The sequence below is a fragment of the Triturus cristatus genome, chromosome 1_2 (genome assembly GCF_964204655.1).
Source record: "Triturus cristatus chromosome 1_2, aTriCri1.1, whole genome shotgun sequence".
NCBI classification, from domain to species: Eukaryota; Metazoa; Chordata; class Amphibia; order Caudata; family Salamandridae; genus Triturus; species Triturus cristatus.
Window position 1 is genome coordinate 999340110 of NC_140580.1, and position 24590 is coordinate 999364699.

Sequence of the window (24590 nt, forward strand, 5' to 3'; positions counted from 1 at the left end):
ACCATCACATCCCTCTGGAGGATCCAAGGCAGAAAATGAGTCAAAGCCAACAGAACCGCCTTCAACTCCCTCCAATTTGAGGACATGCCCGCCTCTGGCCCAGACCAGAGACCCTGCACCGACTCCTGACCCAAGACCGCACCCCAACCCAATTCGCTGGCATCGGTCGTCAGGACCAACCTCTCCTGGGACACAAAGGGCGAGCCCTGTAAGAGGTTCCAATCCACCAGCCACCAGGACAATTCTCGGGCGATGGACACCCCCCCCGGAATCAACTGTTCGTAATTCAGAGAGGCCGGATCCCAATGCGCCAGAAGATGATTCACCAGGGGGTACAAGTGGAGACGGGCCCAAGGAACAATCATAACAGTAGCTGACATTAGCCCCTGAACACGCAACCACTGGCGAGCCGTGGAAGACTGAGCCCCCAACACCTTCCTCAGCTCGTGCATAAGAGTCAATCTGCGAGGTTCCGACAGGAAGACCATTCCCAACCTGGTGTTGAACACCCCCCCAATGAACAGCAGATCCTGAGTGGGGTGAAGATGGGATTTCTCCAAGTTCAGAATCCACCCGAACCGTTGAAGGAGACTGCAAACCTCCATGGACTGAGCCTGAGCCTGAAGGAAAGAAGAGGAAGAAATCAACCAGTCGTCCAAGTAAGGGAACACCTGAATACCCCGAGCATGCAATAAACCCACCAAGGGAGCCAACACCTTAGTAAACACCCTCGGAGAGGCCGACAGGCCAAACGGTAATACCTGGAACTGGAAATGATCCACCCCCACACAGAAACGCAGGAACCTCTGAGAATCCGCGTGCACTGGCACATGAAAATAAGCGTCCCGGAGATCGAGCGAAGTCAGGAAATCCCCCACCGACAGGAAGGGAAGAATCAACTGTAGAGTCACCATTTTGAAGGACCGATGAGGGATACATAAGTTCACTGCCTTCAGATCCAGCACAGGACGGAAGTCCCCATTTGGCTTCTGGATCAAGAACAGGATTGAGTAAACCCCCCGACCCCTTTGACTCACAGGCACCTTCACCACAGCCCCCTTGGACACCAAGTCCCGAACTCCGTCCAACAGAGCACGGCATTTCGAAGGAGACCTGGGAACAGGGGTAGACCTGAACACATCCACCGGAGGAGTTCCGAATTCTATTCTGTAGCCCAGCCGGACCACCTGCAGGACCCACTGGTCCCGAACGAACTCCTCCCAGACAGGAAAAAAAGAAGAGAGGCGACCCCCAACCGGCAACCCCATCATCACATAGTCACGACTTGGAGGGACCTGCCGAAGAGGAAGCACCCTGTTGACCCCGGGACTTGTGGAAGGAAGGGACACCCCGGCCACGTCCCCTACCACGAAAGGGCTGGGCCGCCATTTTAGACTGAAACGCCTGCCCAAAAGCCCGCTTGTAACCCGCAAACTTCCCTTTCTGAGAAGAGCGGACTGGAGCCAACAATTTCTTGTCCTCCGCAGTCTTTTTAATCAAAGCTTCCAACGGCTCACCAAACAGTTTAGAGCCCGTGAAGGGGATCTTCATCACGGCCGCCTTCTGAGCAGCCTCCGCCTTCCAAGACTTAAGCCACAACTGCCTCCTCGCAGCAACCGAGGCACCTGCAGCCGCCGCAGCAGCGCTAAGGGAGTCAAAGGACAAATCTGCCAAGAAACGCAACTGCTGTTCCAACACGGATAAAGACTCCGAGGGATCCTCATCCTGCATGAGCTGCGCAGAAATACTTTGACAGTCTTTAAGAAGTGACTGCACAAGATAGCTGGTGTAAGCTGCAGACCGAACTGCAAGATTAGAGGCAGCAAAGGACCGCTTCAAGGCCCCTTCCACACGCTTGTCCCCAGGATCAGAAGGAACCGCATCCTCAGACACCACCAGGCTCTGAGACGCCATGCCAGCAAGCAGGGAATCCACCTTCACCACGGCCGGGAATTCCTCCGAGAAACCCTGCAAGGGATACCTCCTAGCCAGAAACCGGGGAAAGGCATGTTTGTCCACATCCTTCCATTCCCCCTCCAGCACCCTCCGCACAGAAGCATGAATGGGGAGGCTTTCAGGTTCTCTCTTCAGGTAATTAGCGAAGAAGTCTTCAGACTCTCCACCCGGCACGGGACCAGGGAACCCCAAATTGTCCCGAACATGCTGTAGAACACAACTAAGGTCCGACCCTTGGACAAAACGACCCTTCACCTCCTCATCAGAGTCCATGTCAGGATCTACCTCCGCCGAGGCATCCAATTTCCGTTTCTTAGGCCCAATGGGATCACGAGCCACAAAGGCAGCCGCCACCGCCGCCTCAATCATCTTCTGAATATCTATTAAGGAAGGAGCAGTGGAAGACCCAGCGACCACCTCCTCATCCACACAGCCGAGCTCACGTACATCCGCACCTCTACCCTCCATGTTGTGAACATGAGAACAGAGAAACAGACCCCATTAAATACCGAGCCTAACCAGGGGAAAAAAAAAAATTTTTCTCAAAGGCCAACCAGGGAAAGCCCCACCGATCCCCAGCCAATCCCCAACAGGACTGAAGGCCGGCCCCAAAACGGCCAATCAGAGACTTCCACCCATCCATAAAAGGAAAGGACAGGACAGGGCCCAACCATTAAGGATACCAAGAACCCAGAAGCCCCCGCACCAGGAACCAGTGAACAAGGTAAGAAATACCCCCAAAGCCCACTGAAGAAAACCTGCCTAGACCGAATCAAAGGGATTAGAACCTGTAACCATGAGAGTCAGAGCCCCAGACATAAACCAGAAGGCCACAGTGACTCTTAAGAGCAGTAGGAGATTAGAGCCACAAAAAACCCCAGACGACCCCCATCCGAATAGAGACAGACATGAGGACAGTGGAAACTCCTCCCCAGGGCACCTACACTGCAGCAACCCCCAACCAGCAGGAGAATAACACCCCACTCCAAGATCCGAGGAAGCGCGAAGCGGACAGTCAAACAGTAATCAGTAAACCAATCTGTATGAACGCTAAACAAACAGGAGACATGCCCCCACTGACGAAAAAAAGATATAGAAGCCAAAACCGTCACGCCCTTGGCGCGCAGAAAGGCAAGCCGCGCCTCACACACCTCCTCTCCCCCCCGGGCGATCCCGCTAGAGCAGGGAACAAACTCGGAAGAGAGGAGGCCGCAGCAGGGAGTCACCACCCCACACCAGGTAGTCCTGACCCCCCAACCCCACGGTCCCGCTACAGCAGGGACTCAAAGTAAATGCCTCAATAATTCAAAAACGGCACCAAAGGGGTTTAAACGGGCGCTAAACAACCCGTTTCACACTCACCTGACAGGAGGCTTGAAGACCCAGCACCTCCTATCCCGTCGAAGTTTGCCCGGAAGTGAATCAGCAGAAAAAACAAACAGGATGTGGAGTGGCGGGTCACGGTGCTATATGCCTCAGGGTATGGGTGTGGCCTGGAGGGAAGGGATGGGTTTCAAGTTGCTTGGGAGTGTCTGGTGGGAGGAGCTATGCTCAACTGGTTAGGACTGGGACGGGGAGGGCTGACGAGGAGGTAATGCAATGTTGTGCTTTAAACAGTGCCACACTGTGTTGGATTTAATTTAGCAGCCACACACCTTTCTTTTGGGCTGCGTGGCTCGCCTAAATCAACGTTTGAAAATATTTGTTTTCAAAAGCGGAAAAATGCCAGCTTTAACATTGGCGCCCGTGTTCCCATTTTCATATGTTCGGTGTTGCCGCTTTTCCTACGTGGGCTGTTGTGTGCCCTGGACGTAGATAGCGCCAATATCCCTGGAGCCCCTCCAAACATGCCGTACAGAGGCAGAAGGTTTGCTCACTTAGCTGCTGCACACCTTGAGAATTTCACACCACTGCTCCCTTTTCACAGCGTGGGCTGCAGCGCTGCTAGCTCACACGGAGTGTCACCCGAGAGCCCGCCTATCTTGCCAATGCCTCCCACAGGATTCTCGCTCCGCAACAGCGGTCATTGATCGTGAGTGCAACTGATGGGCGTATGGTTGGCGCACAGAACAGTAAACACCCCTTTTGTGAAGCCTCATTCGAGTTCACAACGGCGCTCGTATTAAGCACTACATGTGTTGTTACAGGTTTCTTTAGGGATAGCTGCCTTAGCTGCCGGTGAGCACAGTTCTGCAATGGCTCTTACTGTTTCATTACCTTTATAAAATGTGCCCACGAGTCAAACGTTCTTGGCTTCCTGTCTGCTATCTGCACGCAAATGCCAGAAGAGCTATGTCATCTTTGTAGGAAAGGTGCTTTTTTTTTCAGATGTGGAAGAAATGGCTTTCTTTGTCTCTATTGATTATAATAAATAAACGAACCGCACTTGCATAACAGGCTTAAACCTGGTCCTCGTTTAGTGGCCCAGAGCTTTTTTTGAAAACAGTTAATGTTTATAAAGAACTAAACTCATATTCTTTTATAAAACAGTAAAAGTGCAAGCTCTCTTCCTGTTCTTTGATTTTGCTAAATATGACCCATGTTGACCTTTAAGCTGTGAAAGGGAGTCTGGAGAAGTGCAGAATAGATAAATGTTGTTGTGAAACGCCAAAATAAAGCGCCACTGTGAACTACTTGTACAACGTTTTTGTAAAACTTTGACGTTTTGTTGTTTTTAGCGTGCGCCTAGTGTTTGTTTACCCATCTTTAAAATCGAGCCACAGTAGCGAATAACTTACTTCTCTGATGTGCTTAGGTACCAGTAATTTGATACTTTTACACACACTAAAATTACATTTGCGAATGATGAATGTGTAAGAGCCTGTGATGCTTTTTAAAGTGTCAGTTTATGAAACACTTTCGTTTATATGCTACATACAATTTCCATCTGGATTACAAAACCGAACAAACATAATGGCTCATAGACCATGTCACCTGTGAGAGAGACGCCAGTCAGTGTTGACTTTTAGTCAGAAGTCTTGCTTTAGATAACATTTGATTATGTTTCCCTCATTCTCTTTGTTTGCTTTTTGGTGCATGCAGATCTGCATATCAGTGGGTAAGCACATAAATGAAGGGAATTGTCATTTACAATGCCAATAACTCAAACTCTTGCAAATGCGAGACCTATTGCATTGCAAATGCTTGTTGTTCATGAGTTGTGTATAAACAGGTATTTCTTATTGGGCTTTTTTGCTGATATCCCTGGCTTCCAAATGGTTCGGATGAGTTAGCTTGCTTTGGTTCAAGTCCTAAAACATGGTAACTATGGGGGGGGGGGGCTATAGTGACCTTCTGCTATAAGGTAATTTCCAATCTAATAACCTTCAACAGTGATAAATTGCAGTGTTGCGGTATCAATGTTCTTGTTACCCACAAGGAGAGAGTTTTTAAAAAAGTTATACATAACGGCCAGTTCATCGCCCATTCAGATCTCTCTCCACTTAAAGTTCTTCACTTAGAGAGAGAAACTACAATGTGCGTCTCCCTTAGTAAAGGTGGAAGGAGAGTTTCTCTGCTAAGGTATGGGAACTATACCTAGTAAGGGTCTAAGGCAAATCTCTTGGAACGCAGTCAGCTTACACACTAATATAAACAAATCATTATTTCTGAAAGAACATAAAGCTGACATAACAAACATACAAGAGTCTTGGATTGAAAAGAATTGGTCTATTGAAAAATATATTGTGCTAGGCCGCCCTGCGCTTCCAGTGAATAGAGGACATGCGAAAGGAGGCATAGTCATATTGCTTAGAACTAGTTACAGTTGGGTGTATAAAGATATTCTCCACATTTCTAACCTAATTCAGGTGGTCAAGACAGATTTTAAGGAGGAGAAAGAACGTTTAGGCACTCTGCTTACTGTAAATGCTTATATCCCTCTGACTCATCTTATATTTACCTACTAAAAGACCTATTTCGGGGGGGCGTGGCCAAGATGGCGAGCGGGTAAAACGAGTTCCAAATTGTCTCCTTGCTCCTGAGAGCCCAACTTGGCCCAAAATAGGGACTTAAACCCTCCAGGGGTCCGAGATCGGGGGTGGGGGGTGGGGCACACATCCAGCCCACCAGCATCGATCATAGAGAATATGTCGGGGCTGGAAAGCCTGACTGCAGGTGCAAACGGGACCTGCGAGGTTGCGAGGCAGGGAAGCAAAAATGGCGGCCAGAACCGACCGGACTAGCGGAGGTCGATAAGGGAGCAGACCCTGCCGGAGAGCGCATGGCGGCCCCAGTGGGCTGGACGAGAGCCCATCAGTGGAGGAAGAGTACGGTGAGGGATTCGATTGGGAGCCCTGCGCAGAGCTCGGCGGTACAGCTGCGAGAGTAGAGGCCAGAGTGGAAGGGGCCTGGTACTGCCTGGTGGGCCGCGGACACTGCTGCAGCTGGAGGGATCGAGGTGGTGCCGGGAGCCCCTGCATAGCAGCCACCCTGCCTTGTGGTGCATCGGCCAGGGCTGTCGGCTGCGCAAGCGGGAGGGAGCGGTGCCGGAGCGAAGCCTAGGCCAGGGAGAAAAGGAGCAGGCTGGCATGCATCGAGAGGCTGGTGGCGCAGGCGGGCCCCAGGATCGAGCACCCATGTCTGCGGAAGCGATTGAGAAAAGCAGTGGGATTCCCAGCGGGGATGCCCCTTCGGCAAGGAGAAGAGCGCAGAATGAGGGACAAGCCCGGGGTCGGAGAGAAGAGGCCTTGACTGGCGGTGGTCTTACCTGGGGGCATACCGGCTGACTGCCTCGGCTGGCCCAAGTGGGGACAGGGCGGCCAGCTCTGCAATAGGGCCCGGGAGCTGCAGAGCCGCTTGGAAGCATTCCAAAGACAAAAGGTGCTGGCGGGCATCAGAGTTAAGCCGCTGGCGCACACATTTTGGACGTGGCAGCACAGGTGCTTGGCGGGCTCGCCCGAAGCCACTGGTGTAGAGCAAGCAAGGCTCCGGAGGGGCAGGTCAAGCGGAGTTATGCAGTGCACACGACACAGTAAAGGGCAGCCGAGACTTGCCGAGCCCACTGACATAGAGGCCCAACGTCCGGCCAAAGGCCACGGAGCAGGTGCAGCCGCAATCCTGCAGGCGCAACTGGTAGATAGGGTGGGATCTGCAGCACGGGGAACACCGGTGTGGCGGTGTGCATGTGATGACCCTATTGAGGAGAAGATTGGCGTGAGGCCTAGTGGGCTGCTTCCAGCAGCGGGGCACCTTGGCGGGAACTGAAGGAAGCTCGCAATGTGACCACCCCAACCAACAGCGCATCGGCCAGAGCACTCAACTGGCATGGACGGGCCGGGGCGGCGGCTTCCTGCAGCGGGGAGCTGGTGCACTAGGGCAGGACCCGAGGCGTAGCTGTGAGAGGGAAGCATGGCCGGGAAATGGGCCTTCATCAGGAGTTGGGCGCGGAGCGGGGTGGAGGCCTGCACCCCAGACCAATCTCTCCAGACACAATTGAGAGGGGCCGGAGCAGTGGTCAAGAGGCCGTTGGGCCACAGGTGAGCGGCAACATTCCCGCCGTCATAGCGACAAAGCGAGAAAGGAAGCCGTGGCAGGCATTTGGGGAAGAAGGGCCTAGAGAGGCCTAGCAGGGCAAGCAGCAGAGCAGACCCTGCGGCTAAAAGGATGACCCACTTTGCTTGGACTCCACCACGCGGCAATTCGGCCGGAGTCTTCGACAGGCTCGTGAGGGCCTGGGAAGAGAAGGAAGTGGCACCACATCTAGAGCAGAGACCAACCAGCCGGGAGGATTGCTAGGGCTTGGTGTGTGGCTGCTAGAGAAGAGTGAACTTGGCCAGATCCTTCGGCTGGCGAGGGAAGGACATGGGGTGGCCTTGATGCCCGGGGAGAGCAGAGCGCTTGCAGAAATCGGGTGGAGAGAGGGGTTAGCTACCTGAACAGTTGAGGAAAGAGTACAGAAGCCTACTCTGGAGCATACGCCCCACACCGCAGATATGTCCTCGATGAGGGGGAAGAAAGACGAGTCATTGAAAGAAATGTTGTCCAAACCTCCACAGGCAGAGGGGGCCGGTCTTCCGGACAACGCACCTGTACCTCGCATCGGAGGGAGCGGAGGCCCCGATCACCCGCTTCTTTCTAGAAACACTGTTCAATACCTTGGTAGAGGACTTCCAGACATTCAAAGGTGAAGTGGCAGGGGAAGCGAAAGAGATTTGACGTGATGTGGACGAGATTGGAGAAAAGGTGCCCAGCATAGAGGATCAAGAGCAGGCCAGAGATGAAGAGGTGGTACAGCTCAGAGAAGTGATCCATCTGCGAGAACAGCAGATCGATCTCCAGGCGCATACGGAGGATATCTAAAACCGCTTTTGGCGGAATAACATCCATGTGAAGGGAGTTCCTTCAGACGCAGAGGGTTCAGACATGGTTCAGTATCTCCAGTGGATGTTCTGAGACATATTGGGAGCCCCGCAGGACTTCGAGATCTGCATTGACCATGCACATAGAGTGGGGTTGAAAAGAAGAACCCCTGCATCCCCGCCGGATATCCTGGCCTTCCTTCCAGACTTCCCCCACAAAGAACGCATCTTACAGGAGGCCCGGGCGAAGCAACCGGTCAAGTACCTGGGTCATTCAATATCCCTTTATCAGGACTTGGCTGCCATCACACTACAGGAGAGGAGAAAGTTTAGGGAGGTGACCACACATCTACAGGAAAAGGGAGTGGTATACTCCTGGGGCCATCCATTTCGCTTGATTTTCAAGTGGCGTGGTAAGCTTCATCAAATCAAATCTCTGCAGCAGGCCTGCAAAATGCTGGGACTGGTGCACCACAGTCCAGGGGAAACGGCCAGCCAGGGACGCTACACCCCAAGGGAGCGATAGCAGAAAGTCAGATGAAGGCGCCGCCCTACTGCTCTCTGGGGCCGGATCCCACCACCATAGCGCAGGAGCGACAGGCGGCCCTGGAGACGTTACTCAAGGACACAACATCCCAAGATAGCTCGTGATCTATGGGGGGACTACTGCATGCAATTGAGATAAGCAGGGCTGGGGTGGGGCCTGCTGGGAGTGGAGAGTCGGGGAATCTTAGGCCACGACATGTCCCTGCTATTTTTTTCTTCCAGGGGCAGGCAACTATGCCTAGCGGGCGCTGGACAATATGGGGGGGTTGGGGATTTTAGGTTGGGGTCAAAGAGGGGGAGGGAGGGAGGGAACTGGTGTGCTACAAATAGGGGACAAGCTGAGCAGGTTTGACGCAGGGGCGATTAGAGAAGAAGGGGCAGAGGCCATACACCTAAACGACAGGCGGGGAAACCCACGGGCGAAGAAGTCAAACTTCGATCCTATCCCATGTCACACTCCACACTACAAGTAGTCACCCTCAATGTGAAGGATCTTAATAACCCTAATAAACAAAAATCCATTCTGTCATATCTGGAGAATGTGGGGGCAGATGTGTCTCCTTCAGGAGACCCATCTCCTCCCCAAAGATTGGCAACAGATGAGGTCCAGGACATTCCCCCAACAGTTCTTTTCTTCCATGACAGATAAAAAAGCGGGAGTGGCCATACTGATTGCGAAGCACTTCGCAGGGAGGGTAGGGGACAAAGTAGCTGAAAGAAAAGGTCGCCTCCTAGCCTATAAGCTTTGGTTGGGGGGTTTGCCCTGGTGGTGGGGTCCATCTATGCGCCCAACTCAGGGCAGGAGAAATGTCTGAAGGCAGCTCTCTCCGAGGTTCTGAGTGCACAGGAGCTGTGGCTGTTGGTGGGAAGGGGCGTCAACTTAGTTATGGACATAGCTGTAGACAGATCTAGCCACTGTTACACTCAAACAGGTGAACTGTCTAGTGAAGGAAAAAGTTGGCTACAAGCTAGAGGACTGGTAGACATTTAGTGGGTGGCTCACCCACACATCTCTCAATTTTCTTTCTATTCACATGCACATGGCACTTATGCCCGGCTCGATCACCTGTTAGGTACGACTCAACTGAATGATTTAGTGGGGGATGTGGACATCATTCCAGCAGCACTTTCAGACCATAATACGGTGACGGTGACCCTTCGGGTGCCTCATAAACATAGCAGGACGGGGGGCTGGCGACTTCGAGAAGGCATGCTGCATAGAGAAGCAGTGACGAAACAGATCCAAAAATGCATTACAGATTATCTGGAACTGAATGATTCCCCTGACATTTCCCTGACCACTTTATGGGGGGCCGTCAAAGCAGTGATGCGCTTGGAATTGATAGCCATCTCAGCAGCTGAGAACAGAGAACGTAAGGACAAATGGGACCAGATCACGGCGCAAGTGCTAGATCTAGAAAGGGTACACAGCAGGACCGGGCGCCCTGAGTTTGGCACCAGCTGAAGGCGGCACAAGCACAATTGGTGGGGCTTGATCTGGACAGGGCCGAGTACACAGCACTTAGGCTCAAACACTCCTTTTATATTGGGGGGGACGTATGGTGGCGAACAAACATAGGGCCCGTTCCCACCAGATGAAGGTCCAGTCTCTTAGGAAGGTTAAGGAGGAGATGGTTGTAGGAAACGACAAGATTGGAAAGGTTTTTCAGGAATTCTACACTGATCTTTACTGGAGGGACGCCCCTCCAGGCCCCCATATTACCACATACCTACAAGGCACAAACACGACACCACTAGATCCAGGATGGGCAGAGACGTTGGAGGCACCCATAAGGGTGGAGTAAGTGATAGGGGCAATATCACGCCTCAAGCCTATCAAATCGCTGGGATCTGATGGCTTCTCGGCGGGTTTTTACAAATCTTTTTTCCAGGTTATAGCCCCGCTCCTGACGCAACTTTTTAACTCCTTTACTGGGCCTGGGACGATCCCCTGGACATGCTAGCGGCCTCCATAGTGGTGCTGTCTAAGCCCGGGTAAGATAAAACCCTTTGCGGCTCCTATCGCCCGGTGTCCCTACTCCCGTAGACTTGAAGTTATTCACCGGGGTGTTAGCGGCCAGGTTAGGCCCTCTCATGCCTGGCATTATTAAACCCGACCAGTCCGGATTTATTCACAGTTGGCAGAGTAGCGATAACACCAAACAGATCCTTCACCTAGTCCACAAAGCCCACCGAACGAATATGGATGCTATTGTGTTGTCGGTGGATGGTGAGAAGGCATTTGACTGGGTAGACTGGGACTTTTTAGATAAAACCCTGGTTCACATCAGCCTAGGGGACCAGTTAAGGGCCTGGGTGACAAGTTGTTACAGTGCGCCCACCGCGACGATCAGGGTAAACGGGATATCATCTAGCCCCTTCAAGATCCAGCAAGGAACACGGCAGGGATGCCCATTGTCGCCCTCTTATTCGCTTTATATATTGAGCCGCTGGCACAGAGGATAAGGGACAACCCCGACATCTTGGGCATTCCCTTCAGTGGGGAGAGACATCCGATAAGCCTCTATGCGGATGATCTCATTGCGGCCCTTGAGGCCCCAGAGCGATCGGTCCCGGTATTCCTACAGGAACTAGAATCTCATGGCCAGGTCTCTGGATTCAGAGTAAATGTCGGGAAGTCAATAATTCTCCATTTTAACCAACGAGGGGTAGCATCGGAAAAGGGTTGGGGTTCCTACGTAGGGATAAAGATAAGGACGTCTATTCCATACCTGGGGATTGACCTGGCCCCGTCCGTACCGCGAACGGTCACGCTGAATTACTCTAAGTTAACCATTCAGATCACTAGGGAGTTACAGCAGTGGAAGCATCACCAGCTGTCGCTCCTGGGACGGGTAGCAGCGATTAAAATGTCTATTCTTCCCAAGGCATTGTACCTATTCCAGACGATACCGATATGGCCCCCACCAGGCACTAGTCATAAATTGCAGCAAGCAATACATCAGATCGTATGGGCAGGGGCGTGCCCCTGAAGACGAAGGGAGCTGGGCTATATGAGGCCGGATGAGGGAGGCTTGGGGATCCCAAACGTGCTGGAACACTTTAGGGCAGCGCAACTCAGGTACCTGGTGGAGTGGAATGGACCGGACTCTGAAAAGAGATGGCTATTCCAAGACTGAGCGCTAGCGAAACTCTCCCTGTGGAAAGTCCCTTTCTTGAAGAGTGCAGATAGACAACAGAATCGCTGGGGCTCACCCATAACGAACACACTACTAAGGGTCTGGGATAGGGTCACCATTAGACAAGGATTGACATCTTTCCTCTCTGCCATGACCCCTTTATTTGACAATAGGGAATTTACACCAGAGCTGGACGAAAGGGCGTTTGCTGCATGGCGGGAGATAGACTGTAAAGCGGCAGGGCACCTATTTGATACGGAGGGGATTTTATCATTTCCTGACCTATGATGTGACTATGTGATCCCTTCAACAGAACGGTTTCATTACCTCCAAATTCATCAATGGCTTCTCCAGAAGGAGGTGCAGCAAAAAGTGAATGAGAAATTGACACAGTGGCTAGTGACGAAGAACACAGATAAGAAAATGATCTCTGAATTGTATGGTATGCTGTGCCCACAGGCCCCTACAACACCCACGGCCAGCCAAAAACGGAGGGCGAGGGAACTGGGTCGAGACCTTACGGGAAAAGAATGGAGAGACATATATACATATATTACCAGGCCCATCACATGGCACGCAACACCGCCAGCAGGGAAATCGGCGTCAAGATAGCCACATACTGGTACATGATGCCAGCGCGACTTAACAAGGGGAATCCCCCAGACCGTAGCCCGACTTGTTGGCAGGGTTGCGGGGAAGAGGGCACACTGGTGCACTTGCTCTGGGACTGCAGGGATCCGACAGGCTATTGGACCAAGATACTAGATGACGTAGACCGACAATTCGAGACACAAATCCCTAGGTTTCCGAGCTATGTTGTGATGGGATTGCCCAACCACTGACTTCCCCGCTAAGATCTCGGAGGGGGAAACAGATGGGATTGGTCTTGGGGGCGGCACTCCAAAACATTTTATCGCACTGGGGGACACAGACAAGACCGACGTTTACGGGGTGGTTGCATAGGTTATGGGACATCTTAGGGATGGTGCGGATACAGGCCTCCCTTACTAATTCCACTGTGGGGTTCAGAGAAGTTTGGCAGCCGATAGTGTCTCTTTTGGCCGATGAGATGAATGAAATTACATGTCCCAAAAAACTTCGCCTCTTGCGACTCACAACTCCAGACGAGCCACATACGGCACACTGACTTGCACTCTCGCTCTTGCCCTTTATATTGTTCAAAACTGAGATGGGCCCAAGCACACCAGTTAGTGGGTGGGAAGAGTGGGGGGAATACTGTTTTTTCTATTTCTCCTTTTTGACGTTGCTGTGTATTTGGGCACTCGTATTACGCCAGCGCATGCACATACTTTAAGAAGCAACTCATGGGCACTGGCGGGGCTATGCTGGAAGGCACCCGCACACGGACTTCAGTTGTTGAAATGTATGCCCAGAGTTGGGAGGTAACAGTGGGACCTGGCAAGGGACTACCAGATGTCTATGTTGCTTCTTTGCTGCAGAATGTCAATAAAAACAAAGGTAAACTTAAAAGACCTATATGTATTTTGCTCTACAACCACGGAAAGAGAAGATTATATGCATTTAATACTGGTTGGACATTTGAATGCCAAAGTCTCTACCCACAGTATATGGTTATTCACAAATGCCTCAAAAGACGAAGCTCTAAAAGTCCCCCCGTCTTTGTCTCCGAATAATAGACGGGTAGATAAAAGAGGCGTGATTCTACTCAAAGGCCTGAGAAATTTAGACCTATTAATTGCCAATGGGAGACTAGGAAATTATATTCCAGCAAAAATGACACATAAATTGTCTTCTGGTGTGGCTAATATTTATTACTTAATAATTTCAGCGGATACTTTCAGTAAGTTTTCTTATTTGGACGTTCTGGAAAATTCTTATTTATTTATTTATTTATTTGAGGTATTTGTAGAGCGCAGCATTCATCCCAAGGGATATCAAGGCGCTTAATGAGAAAGGGCTGCTGAGGTTTGGACCGGGGGTTTATTATTTGGGGAAGAGATGAGTTTTGAGTTTTTGCCTGAATACAAGGAGGTTCGTGGTGTGTCTCAGATCCGCCGGTAGTTCATTCCAGCGTTTGGCCGCCAAATGCGAGAAGGCTCGTCCTCCTGTTCTTGTTTTGTAGATACGCCTGGGTTTTGCTAGGGCTGAATTAGTGGATCTTAAGTTTCGGTTTGGAATGTAAAATTCAATTTTCCCTTGCAGGATAGTAGGGCCTGTTTTATGGAGGGTTTTGTGCGCATGACAGAGTAGTTTGAATGTGGCGCGCTGGCGCATCGGCAGCCAGTGGAGTTGTTTTAAGCATGCCGATGCTGAGTCCCTTTTGCCTTTGTTACATACCAGCTTGGCAGCCTGGTTTTGCAGGACCTGGAGGCGAGAGAACAACTGCTCGTTCATTCCTTCGAATAGAGCATTGCCGTAATCCAGGCGGCTAACTAGGAGGGCCTGTGTGATTGTGCGACGACAGTCCAGTGGGATCCATTTGAAGATCTTGGCGAGGAGTTTCAGGATTGCAAATCCCTTACCCCAAAGTGTGCGTACGTGGTCCTTCATGGATAGTGCGTCATCCATCATGACACCCAGATTCCTGGCGTGTTGTTTCGGGGCGGGGGCTGTCCCCAGAGCCGGTGGCCACCAAGAATCATTCCATGATAGTTTAGCTCCTCCGAACAGTAGAATTTCGGATTTTCCGGCGTTGAGCTTAAGACAGTGATTACGCATCCAGTCGGCCATTTCGGAGAGGCAGCTGTGGAGTTTATTTTTAGTTGTTTCTAATTTCTCCGATCTTTCATCCAAGGTCACCATCAGCTGCGTGTCGTCGGCATATGAGCAAATGCCGATGCCCCACTTTCTCCCGATGTCGGCCAGAGATGATACATAGGCATTGAAGAGAGTGGGGCTTAGGGAAGCCCCTTGTGGGACTCCGCAACTGATGGGGCGGGGTTCAGAATGGAATTGGCCCATGTGCACTGCCTGGGTGCGGTTGCACAGGAAGGATTCGATCCATTGCAACGCTGTGCCTTGTATACCTTTGCACCGGAGGATGTTCAGTAGGCATTTGTGTGAAACAGTGTCGAACGCTGCCGACAGGTCTAACAGTATCAGAGCCACCGAACCCCCTTGGTCAGTGATGCATCTGACGCTGTCCGACACTGCCAGCAGCGTGGCCTCGGTGCTATTGTTGGATCTGAAGCCGGTTTGGGTAGGGTCCAGAAGCAAGTTGTCCTCAAGATATTTGGATAACTGTGAGTTAACCATCTTCTCCAATGCTTTGGAGAGGTAGGGGAGTTGTGAAATTGGCCTATAGTTCTCTGGGTTGAGAATATCGGCTCCAGCTTTTTTCAGGAGGGGGGTTACAGATGCGTGTTTCCAGCAGTCTGGAAAAGACGCAGAGGTGAGGGATTGATTAAAAAGTTTGGTGATGATTGGGCATAAGGTTGGTGCAATTTCCGAGAATACAAAGTGTGGACAGGGGTCTGTGGGGGAGCCAGATTTTATTGCTCTAAGGACTGTTAGTACTTCCTCTTCAGAGAGCGGTTGGAAGTTGGATAAGCGAGGGGAGTTGCCCAGGTCTGTGCGATCATTGTCATTGTCGGATGTAGGTGGTCGTGCGTCAGAATTATCATGAGGAGGGACGGTTTGGGGGAGAGTAAAAGTTGAGTAAATTTTATTGATTTTTTCAGAAAAGAAGCAGCTTATCCGTTCGCATGCTTCTGTCGAGGGGGTAAGGTTTTGCGAGGTGCAGGATGGATTGCTAAGCTCCTTCACAATTTTAAACAACTCTTTTGCCGAGTTGTGGTTTTCGTTGATTCGTTGCACGAAAGATGCCTTTTTTGCCTCTCGGATGGCAAGGATGTATTGTTTCCTTTTGGCAGTGTAATTGACTCTGGTTGTGGGGTTTTTCGCTTGTCTCCATTGGTGTTCCATCTTTTGGCATTCCCTTTTAAGGCTCTTGAGGGAGGGGGTGTACCATTTTTCGTTGATGGTTGTTTTTTTTCTGACGTCTCGCAGGGGTGCAATTTTGTCTAATGTTTGGCGGATGCTGGTTTCTAGCCGGATGGCGTTATTCCCAGTAGGTTCGTTATCTGGAAGGGAGACATCTGTCACGTGAAAATGATTTTGGAAATTGGAGTCTTTGATTAGTTTCCAGACTCTGTTGGAGGTGAGGGGGGAGTATTTGATTTTTACGGGTTTGCCAGGAAGTTCAAGTAGAAATGAAAGCATAAAGTGATCAGACCATGACAGGGGGAGAATTTCCTTGAGAGTGGTCCGCTCGATGTTTGTAAAGAGGAGATCCAGGGTGTGCCCTGCTGTATGAGTAGGGTTGTCGATCAGTTGTTTCAGTTGGAGGATTTCCATGTCGTATTTAAGCTGAGCGACTCCAGGGGCATTGGAATTTTCGTAGTGGACGTTAAAGTCTCCGATGATCATGTAGTGTTTGTGTTTTAGGCACAAAGGGAGTACTTGGTTCAATAGTTTCGCACTGAGGTTAGTTTGTTGTCCAGGTGGATTATAGATGACTGCACCCGCTAGCATGACATGATTCTCGGCGAGGATTCTAAATGGTAATAGCTCATGCTCAGGCTCCGCATTAGTTGTATCCGTTAGGCAAGTTAGGTGGTCCCTAAAGATTACGGCTACTCCACCTCCTTTTTTGTTATTTTGTCTGTTTTGTGTTATTATTTTATAATTGGGGGGGAGAGCGTTAGCTAGATCCGGGGCACTGGCATCTGATAGCCACGTTTCGGTGACGAAAACCAGATCTGGCGTTTTAGAGGTTAGGATATCCCATATATCAAGTGCATGCTTGGGTAGTGATCTAGCATTAAAATATAAACATTGTAGTTCATGCTGAGGGTTGGTGGGGGTCATATGAAGATCCGTTGGAGATTGACCTAAGCTGGTCCAATGACAGGAACGGCATGAGATGGGACCGTAGGATAGACCTGGGCCGGTTAGAATACAATTTGATGTTTCAATAGGTTTACGTAGGGCTAGTAGGTCGATGCGGTTATAGCGAATGATGGTTACCTCAGGTGTGCTGGGGCTGGCAGGGGGTATGGCCCCTGGTCCCGGTCGGTCGCGGACGGGCGCAGACGGGCTTGCCTTAGGCGCGCCTTCGGCGCGCAAAAGTCGCGCCCGCTGCGCTCGTCCGCTGCGCTTCCTCCCAAGACACATACTTTATACCAGTGGGCGAGGAGGTTGGGGGGGGTGTGGCCAGCCGAGGGGGCGTGTCTCGCCTCGCCCTCGTGAATGGCGCCTGAGGGAAGAGTTCGTTGCAGCGCGAGGCGCTGTTCTGAGCTGCCAAGATTCAGGTGAGGGTGGATAGCAGTTTTAAAATCACGTTAAGTAAATGCACACAATACGATTTTTAAAATGTCCCTGCTCCCGGCTTTCCGCCTCAGGAGCCAATTAGCAATGCAGCGCCTGAGCTGGCGCGCGCTATTTGTATTCGCGGCGGGGGGGCGTGGCCAGCCGAGGGGGCGTGTCTCGCCTCGCCCTCGTGAATGGCGCCTGAGGGAAGAGTTCGTGACCAAATGGTGATATCCTGTAAATCTGAGATGACCCTAGCGGAAGTAGGCTCATGGAATTTTAAGGATAAATCTGTAGGTTTTAAAAAAACAAACGGCTAAATATATTGGAATATCAAAGCAGCCTCAAAACTAAAAGAGACATTAACAATTGTCATAGGAGATCAGTAGCACACAGTATTGGGAGATCAACAATCACCTCAGCCAGATCCACTGGTATTTTTTGATCACAGTATAGGCACCCTGTTTACTACATGTAAAATTATATCTTTACCAATCAAGCAGAGACCACACTCTAATTTGCTATTACATATAAATAGGGAAAAAAATAAATTAGTGAGTGCCCAATTCCTGAACTTCTCCCATGAACTAAGTAAACTAAATAACTTACTAAATAGGAAAATGCTCAAGAAAACACGCTCTCTAAGGCAAGAAAAGGAAGCCTACGAATGGGTTCAGTTAAAAGAGGCGACTTCAAAAAATGACGCCAAAAGGTATGGGGTAAATAATCTCAGATCCCTACCAATTCCCATAAAAGAAGGAGACTGGAAACTCTATCTCGCAGATCTTTATTCCACGAATTCTAATCTGTATTGGTATTCCACTACTTTAACTAAATCTCCTAATATCCTTGAATCCAGCTATGCCCCTTCAAGGAGTGAGGTTGTAGGGCTCATTAAAAGAAGGAGAGCTTAAGGAGCAATGGCTCCTGTCAAATTCCGATGACAATAAATAAAAAAGAGCCTCTGCTGTGGGCTACATATCTTACTCATCTTTTCAATTACTGCTATCTGCAAGGGAAGACTCCCCCCTTCTGGTCTGGCAGGATTCTAAGTTCACTACTAAAAAAGGGTCTCAGGCACCTGCCAGGTAACTACCGGCAAATAGCTTTACTAGATGCAGTAGGGAAAATATTTGCTCGTAGTACATTGGATCATCTCACTGACTGGGTGGTGGAGGAGAAAATTCCGCCCATAAACCAAGCAGGATTTAGAAAAGAACATTCCACCATCGATAATATCTGTATGCTGAAATTAATAGAGGAGAAGTACCTCACCTCGTGGGTCAAATATATATGTGGCTTTTAAAGATTTTTTAAAAGCCTCTTGATACGATAGACAGGCCAATGCTTTGAAAAAAAATACAAAAAATGGGAGTGCCTACAACCCCTGCTATCGCTAATTATTGCTTTGCACTGCCACACATGGTGCCAGGTGCTAATAGGGGGAGATCAGGGCCTATCAGCCATAATACCCACTTACAATGGCTTGAAGCAAGGCTGTACATTAGCCTCGCTATTTTTCTCTCTGTACGTAACAGATTTACCTGAATGCTTCTCTCCCCTAGAGGGAGATGCTCCGAAGTTAGGCGGATGCCCTTCCTCATGTCTCATGTATGCAGATGATATTTCAATTACCAGGCAGCATAGTAATATTTTATGCCCATGTGATGATTTATCCAAACAGAGTTGTTGCCATTTTATGCTTTTTTGTAAATTTTATGTATTTTTAAGACATCACTTTTTAAAACCTATCTTTTTAAAATACAATGTTCGGACTACAAAGAATGCAATGCAGTTACAATTCAATCTGGAGAGTGCAGATATATGTTTTTATACAGCTACCTATATTTTGAAATGTATGTGTGCCAGGAAATCTATTATCATGTAATTCTCTTGGCCTTTCATAAGTTGCATTGTCACTTTAGCGAGTGAGCAATATAAGCGACTCTTTGCACATGTCCAGAATTGTGATTTGCACTTTACTTGGCATTTCTTTGCTGTATCCTTGCTGCTATGTTTGTTCCTTGGTCATATAAATTGAAAGTTACTGGAACAATTTTATTTGTTTTATATTGCTCATCCCATCATGCACTGGCACTTTATACGGGGATGGTAACTTGAATAACTGTTGGGGTAATTGGCCTGTATCCTGTTATTTTTAAGTTTTATTGTATGATGTTGTGTGTTATTTTATGTCTGCTATGTGGCTGTTTAAACATGCCGAATAAAGCATTTTTTGAACTGAACTTGAACTGAACTGATATTTCAATTATGTGTTTGATTCCCACTGGGCTGTATAAGAAGTTGATGTCACTGAAGAAATATACGATGGCACAGTATTTGAAGATAAATGTCTCAAAAAGTAAAGTTTAATTTTGAACTGTAGAAGGAGCAAAAAGTTTCCTAATTTCAAATGGAAAATTGGCCCTGAAAATAACGACACAGTAGATTCTTATCTCTATTTGAGGAAATGGATAGCGGGTAATACAAAGAATAAACCTCACATTGAACTCAGCTCCTGTAAAGCTTTACATGCAAATGGTCTACGTGTTTTATTAAGCGTGATGGGGCGAAGGCACTTCCTACACTTGTTATGTGTTTTTAAAGCGAAAATCCTCCCAACATTATTATATGCTATTGAATGCATTCAAGTAGAAGACTGGAGTTTCCTTGATAAGCTAGAAGGCCTGATTTTTCATAAACAATGCATTTTAATACATTAGTCCTGACACCTGCTATTAGATTGGAATTTGGTCAGGTAAGATCATTTGTCCAAGGCTTAGCCAGGGAAATTTGGTGGGGATAGCACCTGAAGAATAGTGATTTGTATACAGTAAGGGTTTTCCTATGTCAGGAAATGTTTGGAGATAAAGCAGATAAATATTCCTTCTCCTGTGACTTTACTATGGCGCTAAATCTTTTCGATGCAGAGAAGGTGTCTGTGATCTCCTTCTCGCTCCAAGAATTTAAATCTTTTTAAACAATCACTAACTGTATTGTTAGTTTTCAGAGAGATGTCAAGTATTGTAGAATGAAGGAAAGATTGGAGATAATAGCTACATTAAGTAGCCAGAGAGTGGCTTAGAAATATTTGTCCTGGAATTTAGACCATGTTATCCTACCATTTGCATGAACCTTTTACCATCAAAAGATTTAACGGCAAATTGGTCCCCTGCTATTAAAATAGGAAAAAACTATAATATGTGTAACTTGGGCATTCAGAACCTCAATCATACTCTGTTTGCTCAGCCTTGTTACCATATCGTCTTCGATGGCTTCGGGCAATGTTTATGCAGAATAACATCAAAAGTGTAGCGTCAGCTCGCGATTTTCTCTTCTATCCAAAGAATGAATCAGTATGTAAAAAATTATTACATTTTTTTAAGGAGTTTTAAATTTTTTTTTAGTTCTTACCATACTACCAGTTGTAAGAAAGGAGGTTATTACCGTAGGTCCTCCCTTCAGTAGTTTATACTATTTCTTATTGCTTAGGGATAGAAAGCAGGACCCTGCTGCATGGGTAGGAAACCCAAACTTAACTACTGCTTACATCTTGGGACCTATGGCATCTCTCATGACCAGGCACTTAAGTATTTGGCCTTTTGTAGATTTTTGTAAAGGTTACAGGTTTTTTTTTACTTTCTGGATACATTTTACACTCACCTATTGCTGCTAGGGAGAGTGAAGTTTTAGCTATAAATGCTTCTGATCTTTGTCTTTTAAAACAATTTACACATAAATCGCTGCTGCTATTTGGTCGCTCTTTACAAATAATTGGAATACATTTTGCACCCAACTATTGCTGCTAGGGGGAAGTACATTTTAGTTATAAATGCTTTCAATCTTTCTCTCTTAACATAATTTGCACATAACTCTCTGCTGCTACATGGTTGCATATGTACTTAACTCAATTTCTTTGTTGCGGTAAAGCTTTTAATTATGTAATCGCAATTTGACTATTCTGATATAATGCTGATCATCCCTATTTATATCCTGTCTCATTCAGTGTCCTTATCCCACTCTGGGATACGTTTGTGCACAACTCTTTGATCGTATAGTGGGAAAGCTAGATTTGGTCGTGAAGGTTTTTGATCTCTCCTTCTATAGAATAATTGTTATGATTTTTGTTTTTGTAACACCACCGTAGCTATTATGAATTGCTCTTATATTGAAGTTTTATAACAACCAATTGTTTTGTATTTTAACTTAACTTATTTATTGCGGTAAATAATTGAATATCTAACTGTAATGTGACTATTTTGTTATAACTTTGATTATTTTCTATATCTTTTTTAATGCGGACCTCATTTGAGATCCAAAACTTAATAAACTATATGAATTGTGGAGAGAGATGTCCAGTCGGTCAGGAGGTAGGGCGGGAGGATGCCACAACACGTTCTGATGGGTAATTGTTACTGTGCTGCCCGGTCCTTGGAGAGAGCACATGGGCAAGAAAGACAATGATGATGAGCACCAAAAGCATGTATACACTGTTTAATTTCTCAGTACAGCAAAAAGTACTGATATTTCTTTATAACCATACAGTTTATGCCAATTTTCACTCTTAATCGGCATGAGCAGTAGAATGATATAACTTTTCCACTACGTTTTGCTTCTTTTTAGGTCTTACATTAGCTAAAGCCTTTTCATCTTCGTAAAACTATGGGGGTGATTAGGATGGTGGGCGGATCGCCACCGCTGGCCCGGCGGTGTCGATCTGCCCGCCATCTCAACCTGATTTACACCCGCCATATTATTATGGTGGAGGGTATCGCAGCGGACGCAAAGTGCGTCTGCCGCTTTTCTGCCAGTCGGCAATCGTTCTGATTGCCGGCCAGGCGGAACTGGGCCTCAATATGGTGGCAGTGCCTAGCAGGCACCGCCATCTATATTAGGCTGCCGGGTCTCAAAGGCCTTTCCATGAAGGCTTTGCCGCCATGGAAAGGCTGGCGGGGAGTTGCAATGGGGGCTAGTTGCGGGCCCCCGGGGGGATGAGGGGTGGGGGTGCACTTGCTGAGTTCCCCATGGTACCCCCCTCCATTCCCATGCACAAGTTGGCAGGCACCACGCGGTGCCTGCCACGTTGTGCAGGGGAATGCACAATATGGCACTTTGGCATTGCGGCGGGTGCTGCTTATAGCAGCACCCGCCACAATGTCAACAATGCGGAATGCGTCCGCCAGGGTGGCGGTCGCATCCTAATTAGCGGTGTGGGACTGCCGCATGTCTGGCGGCTGGTCCCAGCAGCGTTAGGGTGGCGGGCAGACTAAAGTCTGCCCGCCATCCTAATAACCCCCTATTCGTATAATACACTTATAGGGGTTTCAGCATGCCCTTTTCAAGACTTCTATTGTGTTTTTAAAAACAAATCTTCCACCTACTGCAACATACAATGAGGGACAATGCAATAGCCCACTTCAGCCACTGGCTAACTTCACTGTTAGTGATGACAAGTTGTTCCTGTCAGTGCCAAGGGCGACTATGGCAATATGTGCTTGTGGAGACCAAAAAGAATATTGCTTTTAGGCAGTGTTTTTGTTGTATTAGCGAAGGCCTAGTGGGTCCCTAGCAATTACATTTTGCAAAACCCATTACAAAACAAGAATTGCAAAAGCCATAATGCTCTCATGCAACCCCATACCTATTGGCTAATGATTGTTTTTTTCAGAAAACCAAAAAATAAATGATCAATAATAAAATTGTGTTATAACACGAACACCTTCTGAGTGACAGTATCCATGATATGCTTATTTTGTTCAAAATAAATATTAGGGCATAAAATATTTCTTTGAAGGGAGCTGCCAACTGCCACCACTGACATCACCAACCTCCATTTTGTGTGCCACCTATAGTTCTTTGGTGAAAGAACCACCTCTTCAGCAAGTGGCCTGGGTTGGAGTAAGGGAAAAAATGGGTGTGTGAAGGAGTGCTACGTGGCCATTCAAAGGGTAGAAACTCACTATGCAAATACTAAAACACTGTTGTTGAAAAGGTGACAAATATTGCCCATATTTGTGCAACCGCTGTTTTGTATACACAGCAAGGCCGATATATTATTGCTTATGCATTTCCTCGAACCTGTTCTCCATTCTCGTGAAGTAATCAATACTTGAATCCAGGTGAAGGAGATTCAAGATATCCTGAATTGTAAAATAAAAAATCAATAGTGATGAAGATAACAAGAAACATCAACTAGACATCAGCAGTACTCATCAACAATTAGGGATCCAGAATGTATATTTGAGGTTGCTTGGTTGAGTACTCAAGACCTATAATTACATTATCATGTCTCTCAATCTACACTAGATCAACTCTAAGGCTATAGAAGGGTAAAAGCAGATGCTTTGAAGAGTGATCCCATGGAAGCCCATGGAGATGAATGAATGTTTGCAGGGAGATGAAAGTGCTGGTAGGATGCTCGTAGTGGTGTCAATGAGAAGAAACATTTGGCTTGTTGACTTACCCAGGTGGGTTGAGAGGTATGCATGGCACTTTAAGGTGTCTGCTTTCAAAAGGCAATTGACATCTAAAGCGGTTAGAGGCAAAGTAAGTGTAGTAATGTATTTTAAAGAACGCTTACAAGTTTACACAGAAGTGATTGGAAGTATTAGATGCTGTCTTCCTTTGAAAAATATTCAATTAAATCCAGAAGACTTTGTGAAATGAATGGTGGATGGAGGATGCACTGGGATTAGTAAGCAGAACTTCATGACACAATGTCCCACCTCCACTTACGCAATAATACAAGCCACTGTCACACAGTGCCTCTACATGTGATTTAAACTCTAGCACTATTTCCTCTTCCCTTTGTCCCTTCCCTTTCATAATTCTTCCTGCTACCACCGATGTTCGAGAAAGAGGTCCTATTGAAAATATACTCTAATTGGATGTGTTTTTTTATGTAGGGGACAAAGGAAACCCTGGTGTGCAAGGAACAATAGGTAAGAATGATATCAAAGATTCATTTCAAAAAAATTATTTTTTAATTGTGCCAACTAGGGGAAAATTAATGCATGCTTCTGTGAATAGTCTACTTTTGAAAGAAAAAAAACACAGGAAGTATAGAATGGGACAAACTATAATAGTTAGGTGTACAAAACTGAAACAATAATTTTGTCACGTTTCTGAAAACGTTCCAAATTTAAAAACATAAATTCCAGTTTCCCATTTCAACTTTCATACAGGTCAGTACAGGGGGGCTGGGGTATCAAAATGTATAATTTCTATAGGAAACGTTGCTCTCCGCTATAGCCAACTATGCTCAATGTAATTACACTAAGGGGCTCATTATGATGGCAGAAGGACTGCTATCGTCGGGCCGGCGGTGGCGGTCCTTCCGTCATCACATGGTGATTTA

The 24590-nt window shown here is 47.8% G+C and overlaps 1 protein-coding gene and 1 long non-coding RNA gene across 3 annotated transcripts in view; one reads left to right on the forward strand and one right to left on the reverse strand.

Annotated features, from left to right (window-relative positions):
• Positions 1-3440, reverse strand: part of LOC146868567 (uncharacterized) — a 77045-nt gene extending 73605 nt beyond the window's left edge. Inside the window, exon 1 of the long non-coding RNA XR_014963028.1 lies at positions 3319-3440. This is a non-coding gene — a long non-coding RNA (uncharacterized LOC146868567). The remainder of the gene's footprint in view (positions 1-3318) is intronic.
• Positions 1-24590, forward strand: part of LOC146868566 (ficolin-1-like) — a 292230-nt gene that overhangs the window by 76924 nt on the left and 190716 nt on the right. For both annotated transcript variants that reach the window (XM_085611321.1, XM_085611331.1), the window contains exon 5: positions 24139-24174. In XM_085611321.1, coding sequence (XP_085467447.1) covers positions 24139-24174 — 36 coding nt within the window. The remainder of the gene's footprint in view (positions 1-24138; positions 24175-24590) is intronic.